The following is a 13,873-nucleotide window of genomic DNA, read 5'->3' as shown; positions in this document are numbered from 1 at the left end:
AAAGCTTGTTTGCACTATCCTTCCCAAGAACGAGCTCTGTTGCACGCAGTACACTTGGTTTTATGAGAGTCTCTCCGATGTTATGGCTCTTTTTGCTCTTTGTAATCAACATGGTGATCTCATAGGAAGCCTCAACAACCTTTGAAGTCTGTTGCCAAAATGCTCCACTGTTGTCCATCTTAGCTTGCTTCAAGGACTGCCTTTTTGTTTCAAAAATGCCTTGGGTTTGGCAGCTAGAGCAGGATACATTGTCCTCAAGCGGCGTTCCAAGCGTGTGGGTCGCATGCCATAATTTCTCAGTCTTGTAACATATTACGCACTGGGGTACCTCTGTGTCACCCTTTTGGAGGGACACAAATCCAAGTCGAATATATTCATCAAGATACTTCCACTTTTTTGCACTCATTGTGAATTATTTAGTTTGAAATTGGTACTGCAAATCTATGAAAAAAAATTTTTTTGATATTAAAATTAAAATTAAATATAAATTTTAACATTAAATTTAAATAAATTTTTAATTTCAAAATTAATTTTAATACAGAAAATGGTAGGCCTAGTAGCGAATAGAATTTTTTTTTATTAAAGGCGATACTTTTGTTTTTTATGTTCATCACGATATTATGCAAACACTTGTTAAGATAATTAGAGAAATTCCTACTTTTTTCCTCCGGGCTCGCACCCCCTCTGGAAATTACTCACGACCCCCTCTGGGGGCGCGCCCCCCAGGTAAAGAGCTAATGATTTAAATGTTTAATTTTCCAAATATATATATATTTTCATCATGAGGCAGAATTTTAAATGCTACTAATTGGCTAGTATTATGAGTTGGCTATGCTGCTATACTGGGAACCATCAGTGATCTGTTGTTTAAAGTTCTCACGGTATGTTGCATCCAAAAGGGAATGCCAGTTTTGTTCACCTTTAAGTTTTTGCAGAATTATCACTTTATTTGCAAGGTATGTAGTAATCTACATGTTTATCTCACCTACAGGGTTTCTCAAACGGACCAGTTACTTGTCCATCTGCAGTCGTTCAACTCAAATCCTGTGTTCTACACACTGCCAGAGAGTACACGGAATGGAGTCCCCCTGTTCTACGTTCCACCTACATCTACCACGCCTGTGTGTAACCCCACTGAGGACACAAGTCAGCAAGAGAGGCAGCCATACTTAAATACTTTTGCTCCACAAAGTTTTCCTTTCATTGCAGAGAGACATCATATATGTATATATACAGGGTGCCCCACAGAAAACCAGGAAATTTGGTACAGTTTATTTAAAACAAAACAAAAGCAAACTTAGATGTAGTGTAAAACAAAGATGCACTTTATTTATATGTTAGTTTTTGATATGGTAAAATACTACAAAGTAAATGTCAAAATCTCAAATTTCCTGGTTTTCTGTGGGGCACGCTATGTGTATATGTATATATATATATATATATATATATATATATATATATATATATATATATATATATATATATATATATATATATATATATATTGTTGTGGGCCAGGGGTCGGGTGAGGAGACCACAAGGGGGGGGGAGCTATCTCGGCTCCCACCAGACTCCCCGGAATTATAGGCCGTCACACACGGATAATTCCGTGACGCGGCGGGTCGCTTAACCGACTGTGGACGCCAATAACTCAACCACGTGACCTAGGTTCCTCCTGTCCATGGGTTCATTGGGTTACCGAATTAATCACGTGGTTTAATTACCGGAGAACACTCCCTCGATACTCCTTGTCCGGACCGGATCACTTTATCGGATCAGATGCAGCCGAGCGACACTGCCAAGTACGTACCGGCTAAAAGTAATGGATCATTGGGAATAAAGTCCTTTCTAAACTAGGATTCGGACCATGCTGGATCAATGGAAAAAAGACAAAAACAAGCAGGGAACATTTCGAATAATAATTTATTAACAATGGGCGAGGAATGGTATGTGGCTCGATCAGGATCTTTTGGGGTGTGTTGTGCAGAGATAGGGGAGAGAGGTGTGGTGCAGCAAATAAAAAGGCAACTTACAAAAGTGGACACAGAGCAGACGTAATGCGAAAATAATAACAATAACGATCTTCTGCAGTCTTACTTAAGCAGGCAGGTGCCAGGACACACACACACATGCAGACACACACACACACGCACGCGCACACACACACACACAACCTGACAAAGAGAAAGTATTGGAACAAGAATGGAGAGGAGTTGAGGCTGCGATCTCGGTACCTTCGTTCTTTGGTTGCAAGACGCGCCACCAATACGTTTCTGGGATGAAGGCTCGAATTATGTCATGGTGCATGATTATGTTGATGTTTTTCCCTTGGAGTTTGAGGTTGATGGCATTCAGCACTTCAAAGATGTCCACCGGGTAAGTATACGCCACCAATATGTCTGACCAGTGCCGATCAACGTGCCCGCTCTGCGCGCGCCAACGCGGCCTGCACTGTACAACACTCCTCGGCTCGATCGCAGCTTCGCTGGCCGTATAGACGTGAAGACGTTCACCATCCGTGGGGAATCCGCTGCTACCAGCGAGAGCCGAAGGTACATCGTTATGGATAAATCTATGCATGTTTCACGAGCGGCGTACGTGTCTGCCTTTGAGCACATTCCATGCAGAGCGCGCGGTTCGGCCATTACGCACGTGGCCAGCGCTCGAGTTCGCACAACTCTGCTCGCATGTGCGCAGGGTGAACACCGATATGTGTCAAATATTTGGTTGAAAAGGAACGTGCTGCTTCTTACTTCGCACACTTGTATCCCGCCCAACATGGCATGGAGTCGGCTTAATCGGCCTCAGTACACGTGTTGTGCAGCGTGGGCATCGTGCTCGCTGTGTTTCCTGTGTTGTGAAAAACACCATTTGTGCAGCCTCTTAAGAGGTATTCATTCGTATACCTTTTTAATGCAACCGGCAATCTTCCCCAGATCATCGGAAGCTCGAGTCGATAATCCCACACTGCCAGGAGCACTGTATGACTCGTGGCACACGTTGGGTTTAGGGCTCGCTTTGGAACGAGGGCTCTGCGCCGTTAATGCCCGCGCGTTATCGTTTCCTTGCAGTGGCACCGCACGCTCTGGCCTCCACGAGAGCCCATCTCACAGCGAAGGCACACGTGGCTCAGATTTACCTCAGGAATAATCAGACAAAAAGAAGAGTAGGGACGAAATGAAGAAAAAATGATGTTAGCAAACCTAGTTATGAGATCATCGCAACGCACTCCCTTGTTGTCTCGTGAGACAAAAGGAAACGGACTATCTACACGTATAATAATAGAATAACTGTCTTGGGTCCACTATCTGTTGGATGCATGCGGTACCAACAACTGCAACAACATATATATATATATATATATATATATATATATATATATATATATATATATATATATATATATATATATATATATATATATATACATACAGGATGTCGTCGACTTTCGACCGCAATTGGTTCTGACCAATCGGTCGTAATTCGAACAACGTATATTTTACATACAAAAAAAAAAATTTTTTTTTTTTACATACAAAAAAAAAACAAAAAACGTGGTCGTAAAGTCGAACAGTCGTAAGTCACATAGGTCGTAAGTCGACGACTACATATATATATATATATATATATATATATATATATATATATATATATATATATATATACATATACATACATATATGGTAAAGTAACAGTGGACATTGGTGAAGTTGAAATGTTTGGCTTTCTAACTTTGTTGTTTATTGGGTATCATTTTATAATGTATACCTAGCAAAAGTACCCATCCCCTGTGACGGGGAAAGCAAGCAAATATGTTCGTCACCAGTGAATGGAATAGTTCAAGTTATTCTATTAATTTAAGTTATTTCATAGACTTTAAAAGGTTATCTATGTTGCACTAAAAAAATCCAGCCTTTTCAATTTCAGACCAATTGGTCATCCTATTTGCCAAAAATTGCTGCACTGTATTTGTCACTTTGGCCTCAATTTGTGGCCTCAAAACGGGCTCTGAAGCCTCGCACACATAGCCCATGTTAAGACCCGCACAAAGCTGTATCTGTACCCCGAGTATCGTGTGTGTGTGTGTGTGTGTGTGTGTGTGTGTGTGTGTGTGTGTGTGTGTGTGTGTGTGTGTGTGTGTGTGTGTGTGTGTATGTGTTTTATAAACATTAAACAAAATTTTGCTGATGTATCCATATTGTCCACCCTTTGCATTCTCCCTTACCTCTCATCATTGCCCTCGTCCCTTGTTTGTCCGTCTCTCTCTGCTTTCTCATTAAAGAGTCCTTCGTCAGGCACAACAGACCTGCCTGAGGAAGCCGGCTGTAAAGCTGGTGAAACGTTGCTTGAGACCGGGTCTGCTCTTGCTTTTTTGCTCAAATTAGCAGTCTTTCTGCTTTTTTACTTTTGGTTGGAAGCGCCTTCTTCTTTCAAAAATTATACATATACATACAGGGGCTGCAAAAGTAGGAATATAGTAATGAAAAGCAAAACATGCGCACAAAACAAAGAAAAAACAAAAGCATTATATATTATAGAATATTATGTATTATATATGAAATATAAATATAAAAAATGTATTATAGAAAAAATTACGAAAATAAAAATATTAAAAATGGTAATAATGATTTTAATGAATTAAATGAATCCTAGTATTAAATGAATCCCAGCACCACTATTATAATACTGGTAATACTGGTATCATCCTTACTGTATACCTACTTTTGCAGCCCCCTGTGTGTGTGTGTATATATATATATATATATATATATATATATATATATATATATATATATATATATATATATATATATATATATATATATATATTAATATAAATATAAAAAAGTACAAATAAATATATATGTATTATTTTTTTAATAATTTTTTATACTATATATATATATATATATATATATATATATATATATATATATATATATATTGTGACGTCCACGGGACTTGAACAGTCCCGCCAACGTAGAATGAGCCGAAACGATGGAGGCGGTTTATTTGTTTATAACCCAAACATGGCGGTTCTAATCGCTCTACCGCAAATGGGACGAGGAAGGTGGTACGAGTCACTTTTCACCGAGTTGATGATGTTTATTTGTTTTTATTATTACCAGAAATAACAAGACTCGGCAAGAAGAGGGATCCGGGGCGATTCGACGGGATGGTGTGGGATCGGGCGTGGGGAAAAACACAGACAATTCCAATGAATATACAGTTCTCAATCCCTCTAAGGCGCCAAGCACACACACACACACACACACACACACACACACACACACACACACACACACACACACACACACACACACACACACAACGTAGCTATTTCTGGTGGTCAGGCTGGACCATGGTGTGGACGCAACTGTCCCTGGATCGGCGTCGGACGAGCTGGCCTTGCTCTCGTCAGGGGGGCAGGAGAAACCGTGGTGCTGTCGACCTCCTGGTCTTGGCCCAAGTCCGCTCACAGCTGCCAGGGATCCAGTTCTGGCGCCAAGTTGCGAGCAGGAGAGGGAGGCAGGTCCGCCCGCCGTTCGGCCCCGTACTCCGAGTCAGCAGAACCCCAGAGCCAACCAAGGTGAGGCACGAGGCTCAGCAAGGCTCCAAGACACGATCAAGAACACGATCGAATCAGCACAACAACAAGGATGCTCCCCGCGCAACAGCCTCCCCACCAAAAAAAACACGATCTTTTTGGTTGTAATCTTCTTCCTCTTCCTTTTCGACCCCCGAACAGAACCTTTTTATCCTCCTGTCCTCGTCACTTCCAATCGAGCCGTTTATTGGCCCACCGTCGTCGCCTTCTGCCAATTGTGATCACGGGGCGGAGCTATCCGCTGCACTGTCCTGTGATGTCACGGCCAGTCTCCAGAGAATACCAAAAGGGGTTTACGCAGACACACTTACCCTATCCCGTGTCCCTATCTAATTACGTGACAACTATCATTTTCCCCCCTTGAAGAAATGAACATTTACTAGACAACTTATCACCACTGAATTGCTACTTATTACATCAAGATCCTGGTAAACTCGAACAGCATGGCATACCTAATTAAACATCCTAATTACCCTTTGAATGCATACCCCCCCCCCTCAAACGTAACAATATATATATATATATATATATATATATATATATATATATATATATATATATATATATATATATATATATATATACAGTAGACTAGGTGTAAGTCGTCACCATCGGGACCGAGAGAAAAGTGACGACTTAGAAATGTGACGACTTGCGCGTATGCGAACATTCATGATGACTGTGGGGTGAAGGATGAAGTCGTGCGTGGCCTGGACACGTATGTGTGATAGCCGGCTATTGTACCAAAAGGAAAACACAATCCTCGGGGCATAGGTGGGGGTTCATTGGTGAGTTGGAAAGTGATCAAGCAACGATGGAATTCATGAATCAGTTTATCAAAAGTAAAGATAATGAACAACTGTAAGACAACAACTTCGCGTGCTTATCACCATGATGGGATTGACCATGTTCGGTGCCATCCATGTTCGCTCCAACCAGCAACGTCACACGGATCTTCGCCTGCTTATCACCATGATGGGATTGACCATGTTCGGTGCCATCCATGTTCACTCCAACCAGCAACGTCACACGGATCTTCGCCTGCTTATCACCATGATGGGATTGACCAACGAACCCCAGAGACTTTTCTGGCAGCATCTGCCAGAAAAGCCCAGTCTCGTCCGGATTGTACACGTCCCGAGGCTGATACCTTTCCAAGATGTCTTTCAATTTGCCATCCTTCCAGTCGTGCACCACTGCCGAATCCACGCTGCATGATTCGCTGCACTTCTTGACCTTGCCGATTCCCACCTCACTTCGAATCTGTCTATCCAGTGCATCGGCAAGGTCTCGGCATCATCATGCCCAAGGTCCGCAGCGAATTTACGTGCCTTCAGCAGCAACATTTCACCGTCCAACCAAATATTTGGCTGAGCTGACATTTGCCGAAACCAGATGATGAGCGCGTCATCGACATCTTCAAAGGACACACGTTTCACGCATTTCACACTTACCACCGGCCTCGCGATCTTCTCCACTTGTCCAAACATCGTGCCCTTATTCTTCAAGATATCGTTCAATGTCTGCCGTTTGATGTCCAACTTCTCAGCTATGGCTGTTTTCTTCTTCAGTGGGTTTGCCTCGCAAAACTGGATAATGTCGTATTTTCTTGGTAGGTTTTAGTTGTAAGCTTACGCTTAGTCGCCATTGTCCTGCCTGCAGTGTGATCAACGTGTGTACGCAGTTATAAATAGCCTATCACTGGTGGTGTAAACCAATGAGCGAGCATCACTATTCCATGAAATCGGGATTCTCAGGAGGCAGCAGTTCCGTGTGACGAGTTAGGAGTGGTAATTTACTTGAGTTTCCATTACGTGGGAACGGACAACATCTGACGACTTAGACGAAATGACGACTTACAGAGGGACGACCCTTTATTCATAGGGACTTAACATGAGATAAATTCGGGACTTTTGACGCTGCCGACTTAGGCGAAGTGACGAGTTACACGCTGCCGACTTACGCCTAGTCTACTGTATGTGTATATATATATATGTATATATATATATATATATATATATATATATATATATATATATATATATATATACATACATACATACATACATACATACATACATACATACATGTATATAAACTTGACCTGGACCTTCATCACCCGTGATGCATCAAAGTTTGTTCATGGCATTAAAAAAAAGTCCATTGGTATTTACTTTCTTCTGTTACATATTTTGTGGGTCATCCATGTCCACCAGTAGTTCAGGCATTTTAGCAGAAATATTTGGTCAACCTCCCACAAATTGCAACAAAAGCAAACTCAACAGATTTTGAATCCTGGATATGTCCTCAGTGACAGAAAAAAAAGTCCTAAGGGATCCTCCGGGGGGGGGGGGGGGGAGTCCTGAAATCCTGGAAATCCAATATGGTCGCCACCCGGCTTCGGAGAAAATGAGAAAATTGTAAAGATTGATATTTTAATATGTAAATATATGTTTTTCTGCACTCTAATTGTTTCAATTATGGTCAGTATATTGATATACAATAATAATTATAAAAAAGTGAAATGTATTGTGGGTAAAATAAAAAATTATAGCTTTTTTGTCCAAAAAGGTCAATATTTTTTCCCTAAAAAATATTTTGACTTGAGAAAGTTTGTTCATATCAGAACATATGTATCCCCAGGCATACATACTATATATTTCCAGATACAGGGACATTAGTGACAGCACATGCATATACTCGACCCTGATGTTTGTCAGTGAACCTGCACGACGCCACGGTGTCACTCCAGTAATCACCTTTGATCAGCCCCTCTGGTGGAAGGCCCTCATGATCATCAACTCGGAGCCTATGGGAAGTGATCTGAAAGGGATTGTCCTATGCCTTACCTGGCAGCCTCGGGCCGCAACCTGTATGCCAAATCTGCGAGGGTGTATCTGCAGCAGATGTCCAACCTCAAAACTCAACATCCCAATGTCCATCAACGTTTTGATGAGGGGTTCCATGTGGTTTGACGAAGTGATCGCCTGTGGGCAGGTCTTTCATCTGACCTGATCATCGAACAAGTTCTGATGAGAAGTTTGAAGACCAGCAGGGGCTCAGACGAGGGCGAGGAATGACAGAGCAACAAAGACTGGTATGGCTACTATCAATGCCTGCCTGTGCAGAAATAAACCAGGCAATGCAGGAGCTCACAGGTGTGAACGACAACACTGGAGAGCAGAAGAAGGACAGGACCAAGGCAAGACAATCTCGTGACTAGAAGGACACACTATCAGCTCTTCAGTATTTCCAGGAACGGAATCCGATCAGTAGTGATCCATGTCTGAGGAACATTGCCACTGGAGTTCACGCACACCCCACCGTCAACGTCGATACAGCACATGCTGTAGGAGCCAAAATATTGAAAACTATGGATGGGGAAACACCTGCCGAGTACACATTTAAGAGGAAAGACCAAGTTGTCACCCTCGGCATGAAGTCATCTGTCAAGATTGATGGAGAGCAAGTCCAGGTTGACCCACAACTCCTCTTCCAGAGACTGATCACTGTTGCACAGACAGCAGAAGAACTGGAGTCTGCCTTCAAATATTAACTGTGCAGCTATCCACCATCCCTCTTTGATTCCTCTCTTCAGCTCCGAGAAGCACAAGCCAGTCTTTGCTGATGCCATCTGGGATCTTCTTGGATCCGATGTCCCAGCCGATATCCCCAATGATGGGCAACTATGTTTTGGATGGCGGGCCACTTGTTCAACGCATTCCAATGGTCTCATGGATCTACATACAGAGACATATGCCACCAGTACACTGATTATGTAACGAAGAAGTACGGAGATGCCATAGTCGTGTTTGATGGTTATGAGAGTACCAACACAAAGGACATGACACACCAGAGACGGTCTAAAGGGAATGCTGGCACTACTGTGAAATTTACAGCTGACATGCATCTCACAATGAAGAAGGAACAGTTTCTTGCCAATAGGCAGAATAAACAGCGATTCATTTTTACGTTGAGTGAAGAGCTTCAGAAGAAGACTGTGAGACACACCATGCCTCAGGGATGCTGATCTCCTGATTGTACTGAAGGCCTTGCAGTCTGCTACTGTCATCAACACTGTGTTAGTTGGTGATGACGCAGACCTCCTCGTCCTCCTATGCTACCATGCAAGCTTAGAATCCCATGACCTCTTATTTTGTCCCAAGCCAAAGAAGAACACGAAGAAGCCTCGCATCTGGAACATCAAGGCTACAAAGAAAATGATTGGTACAAACATATGCAAGCACATACTGTTTCTACATGCAGTTATTGGGTGCGACATGACATCTCGTCTTCATGGGATTGGAAAGGGAGCTTCCCTCAAAAAGGTCAAAGCAAACAACACATTCCGTGAGCAGGCCAAGGTTTTTGATACATATCCAGCTTCCGTATGTGATGTGGCAGATGCAGGAGAAAAAACATTGGTGATAATCTACAACAGAAAGTCAACTGACACCCTGGACACTCTCCGGTATCAGCGGTACTGGGACAAGGTGGCTTGGAGCTCCTCTCACGTGCAACCACAGACATTACCACTAACATCAGAAGCAGCAAAGTATCACAGCCTGCACGTGTATCTGCAAGTCCAAGAATGGAAGGGATGTGCAGATGAACTTCTTCCGACAGACTGGGGTTGACAGAAGTGTGACGAGGGTTTTGTGCCACTTCAGACATCAATAGCTCCAGCTCCTGAAAAGATGTTATGTGTCATTAGGTGCAACTGCCATGCTGAATGTAGCACCATGAGATGCACATGCAAGAAGCACAACATTGAGTGCACTCCATTCCAACTTGTGTAAACTGCAGGGGCTCTGGCTGCACAAACACTCCGTGTGACAATGATGAGGATGATGACGACATTTGTGGAGTTCTAACTTTAATACGCTTGATTTTTCTCAACATGTATAGTAAGTTTATAATGGATGTAGTTTCCGAGGTTAATGCGAATTTTCTTTTTTTTTCAAAACCTTCGTCAGGCAGATGTGATTGCCCCGAGTGGAATTGTGAATTTTGTCATGTTTCAATTATTTACATAATTATATTGTATTGCCATAGACTTGATTTCATCTTGTGTCTTCAACGTTTTTTTTTTTTGGTCCAGGAGCCAAAATCAGTGTCAGGTAAATGTTTTTTTTTCCGGACAAAAAATTGACATTTTTGTACAAAAAAGCTATAATTTTTTATTTTACCGTCAATACATTTCACTTTTTTATAATTATTATTGTATATCAATATACTGAGCATAACTAGAAACAATAAGAATGCAGAAAAACATCTATTTACATATTAAAATATCAATCTTTACAATTTTCTCATTTTCCCCGAAGCCGGGTGGCGGCCATATTGGATTTCCATGATTTCACGACTTTCCCCCCAGAGGATCCCTTAGGACTTTTTTTTCTGTCACTGAGGACATATCCAGGAATCAAAATCTGTTGAGTTTGCTTTTGTTGCAATTTGTGTGAGGTCATCCAACATTTTTCCTGTACTACAGTGGTTCCCTGGTTATCTTATTCAGCCACCACCAGGTGAGCGCCCAAGGGTATTGCCCCTATGTTTAGGGTATCATTGAGCTGGCAGTTTCATCAGTCTTCTTTGCTTGTACTTGTTTGTGGTTAAAAAAAAATGCAGGGTTCTGCCTCAAGGCATTTGCTGTTAGGAAAAATCATTTTATTTTCCATGTGCAAACTTTACTACTTTTAAATTCGTAGGAATCATTAGGCAGGCTGTCCCATCTGTTAGAATTTGCTGGTGGATGCTAAATATCCCACAATTTTTAAAGCATATACAGTGCCTACATAAAGTCTACAGCCCCTTAAAAAAATTTCACCCTTTGTTGCCTTATATCCTGAAATTAAAGTACATTAAATCAGACTTTTTCCACCTTTATTTACACCTCGTAACCAAAAATTTCCAAGTGAAAAACAAATTCCACAAATTTCAGAAAATTAATGAAAAATACAAAACTAGAATATCTTGGTTGGATAAGTGTCCACCCCCATGAGTTAATACTTGGTGGAAGCACCTTTGACAGCAATTACAGCTGTGAGTCTGTTGGGATAGGTCGCTACAAACTTTGCACACCTTGATTGGGCAATATATGCCCATTCTTCTGTGCAAAACTATTCAAGCTCGGTTAAGTTGCATGGGGAGCATTGATGGATAGCAATCTTCAAGTCATGCCACAGATTTTCGATTGGATTTAAGTCGGGGCTCTGATTGAGTCCTTGTTCCATAGTGTAGCTTTGGATCCTTTTGTGTATCCTTTTGTTCCATAGTTTATCCTTTTGTTCCATAGTGTAGCTTTGGCTGTGTGCTTTGAGTCGTTGACATGCTGCAAGATGAACTTCTGTCCCAATTTCAGCTTTTTTGCAGAGGGCAGCAGGTTTTTCTATCGGATGGTGTTCTTTCGGTGATGTGCTGTTGGGTTTGTGCCAAATGTAAAGTTTTGCATTTTGGCCAAAAAGTTCCATCTTGGTTTCATCAGACCACAAAACGTTTTGCCACATGGTTTCAGAATCTAGGGAGTGGTTTTTGCATACCTCAAATGGGACTCAAGGTGGGCTTTTTTGAGTAATGGCTTCCTTCTTGCCACCCTACCGTACAGGCCAGATTTGTGGAGTGCTTGGGATATTGTTGTTACATGCACACAGTGACCAGTCTTTGTCATCAAGGCATGTAGCGCTTTTAAAGTTGCCATTGGCCTCTCTGATTAGTCTCCTCTTTGCTTGTTCATCCAGTTTGGAGGGATGGCCTGATGTAGGTAGGGTCTTGGTGGTGCCATATGGCTTCCACTTCTTAGTGATTCTCTTGACTGTGCTCCAAGGGATATTCAAGGCCTTTGAAATATTTTTCTACCCATCCCCTGATCTGTGCCTTTCCACAACTTTATCCCGGAGGTCTTTTAAAAGCTGCTTGGTTCTCTTGGTTGACTCTTTGCTATGAAATGCACTACTCAGCAGAGGAAACCTACAGGAACAGCTGATTTTATTAGTGAAATAATCAGTATCGCTGCAATTTAACACAGGTGGATACCAATTAAATTGGTGTGATTTTGAAGGTGATTGGTTACACCTGAACTAATTTACCATTGCTATTTTAATGGAGTGGACACTTATCCAAACAAGATATTCTAGTTTTGTATTTTTAATTAATTTTCTGAAATTTTTAGAATTTGTTTTTCACTTGGAAGTTGTGGGTTACGATGTGTAAAGAAAGGTGGAAAAAGTCTGATTTTATGAAATTTAATTCCAGGCTATAAGGCAACAAAAGGTGAAAATTTTGAAAGGAGTTTCAGGATATCGATAAGCACTATAGTTTATCATGTGCCACTACCATGGCCAAATTCTAAATCCTTGCCTTGGTGGAGAATGCGTTAGCAAATCAGTGTCTTTCCTGCACCACCAGAAATGATGCAACCAATCGTCAATTGCATTTTCATGAATGAATAAATTAACTACTTTAAATGACAAATATTTCCATATGTATTGTTTAGTCCCTATGCTCTTACCTCCCACCCCTCCCCTCACTTCGTCAGCTTTTATTTGCTGGCTGACTAGGCATAGTTTGAAGGCTGTTTGTTTGACTTTTCTTTTGTTTGAGAAAGTGCAGTGTATCTTTTACATCCATTTTTCTTCGGTGCTTGCTGTACATAAACAGCAAGCACAAATGATGAATGGATATTGAAGATATTTGGGATGCTCATATGTAAAATATTTGAGAATCGCTCATTTCAAGAAAAAGAGGAACAAATTTTTTTTTTCCTGAACAAAGAATTCAATTTAGAAAAGATCGAAATTTTCTGTTGCCTTGGAGACATGATATAGACATCAGGAGGACAAGTTTTAGCCGTTGCATCCAGATTCTAGTCCGTCTGGATTAAGTGGAGGCAACTAGTTGGTATCGTGAAGTTAAAGTTTATAAAGCTTTTATCCTACCGGTATTGATGAATGAAAACGAAAGGTGGGTAATGTGGAAGGAAGATGTAAATTCAATCAAAAGAACATTTGAGAATGATACGATGGATGAATGGATCATATCTGAAAGAAAAAATTCCAAGCTCAGAAATTAAGACATTAGTAACCAATACATGGTAGAAGAAGAACTTGGGAAAAGAAGACTAGGTTGCTGTGGACTTGCACAACAAAGGTCAGAAGATGAAGCTGTAAAGAAAGCAATAGAGCTCATGGTGGAAGGTAGAAAGGCAAGTCGATGTCCTAAAAAGTCACAGATTGCCAATGTTAAGAGAGATGTGCAATGTTTGAG

General features: G+C 41.3%; 1 protein-coding gene across 1 annotated transcript in view; it reads left to right on the top strand.

The window, feature by feature from the left end:
- SZT2 (SZT2 subunit of KICSTOR complex) overlaps positions 1 to 13,873 on the top strand; it is a 215,035-nt gene that overhangs the window by 35,353 nt on the left and 165,809 nt on the right. The window contains 1 exon segment of the mRNA XM_085885818.1: positions 992 to 1,121. Within this exon segment, the coding sequence (XP_085741944.1) occupies positions 992 to 1,121 (130 nt within the window).

This window comes from Eptatretus burgeri, chromosome 6 (genome assembly GCF_056783735.1).
Source record: "Eptatretus burgeri isolate ZD-2024b chromosome 6, Ebu_testis_v1, whole genome shotgun sequence".
In the NCBI taxonomy this organism is placed as follows: domain Eukaryota; kingdom Metazoa; phylum Chordata; class Myxini; order Myxiniformes; family Myxinidae; genus Eptatretus; species Eptatretus burgeri.
This window is presented reverse-complemented; position numbering and strand designations above follow the sequence as displayed.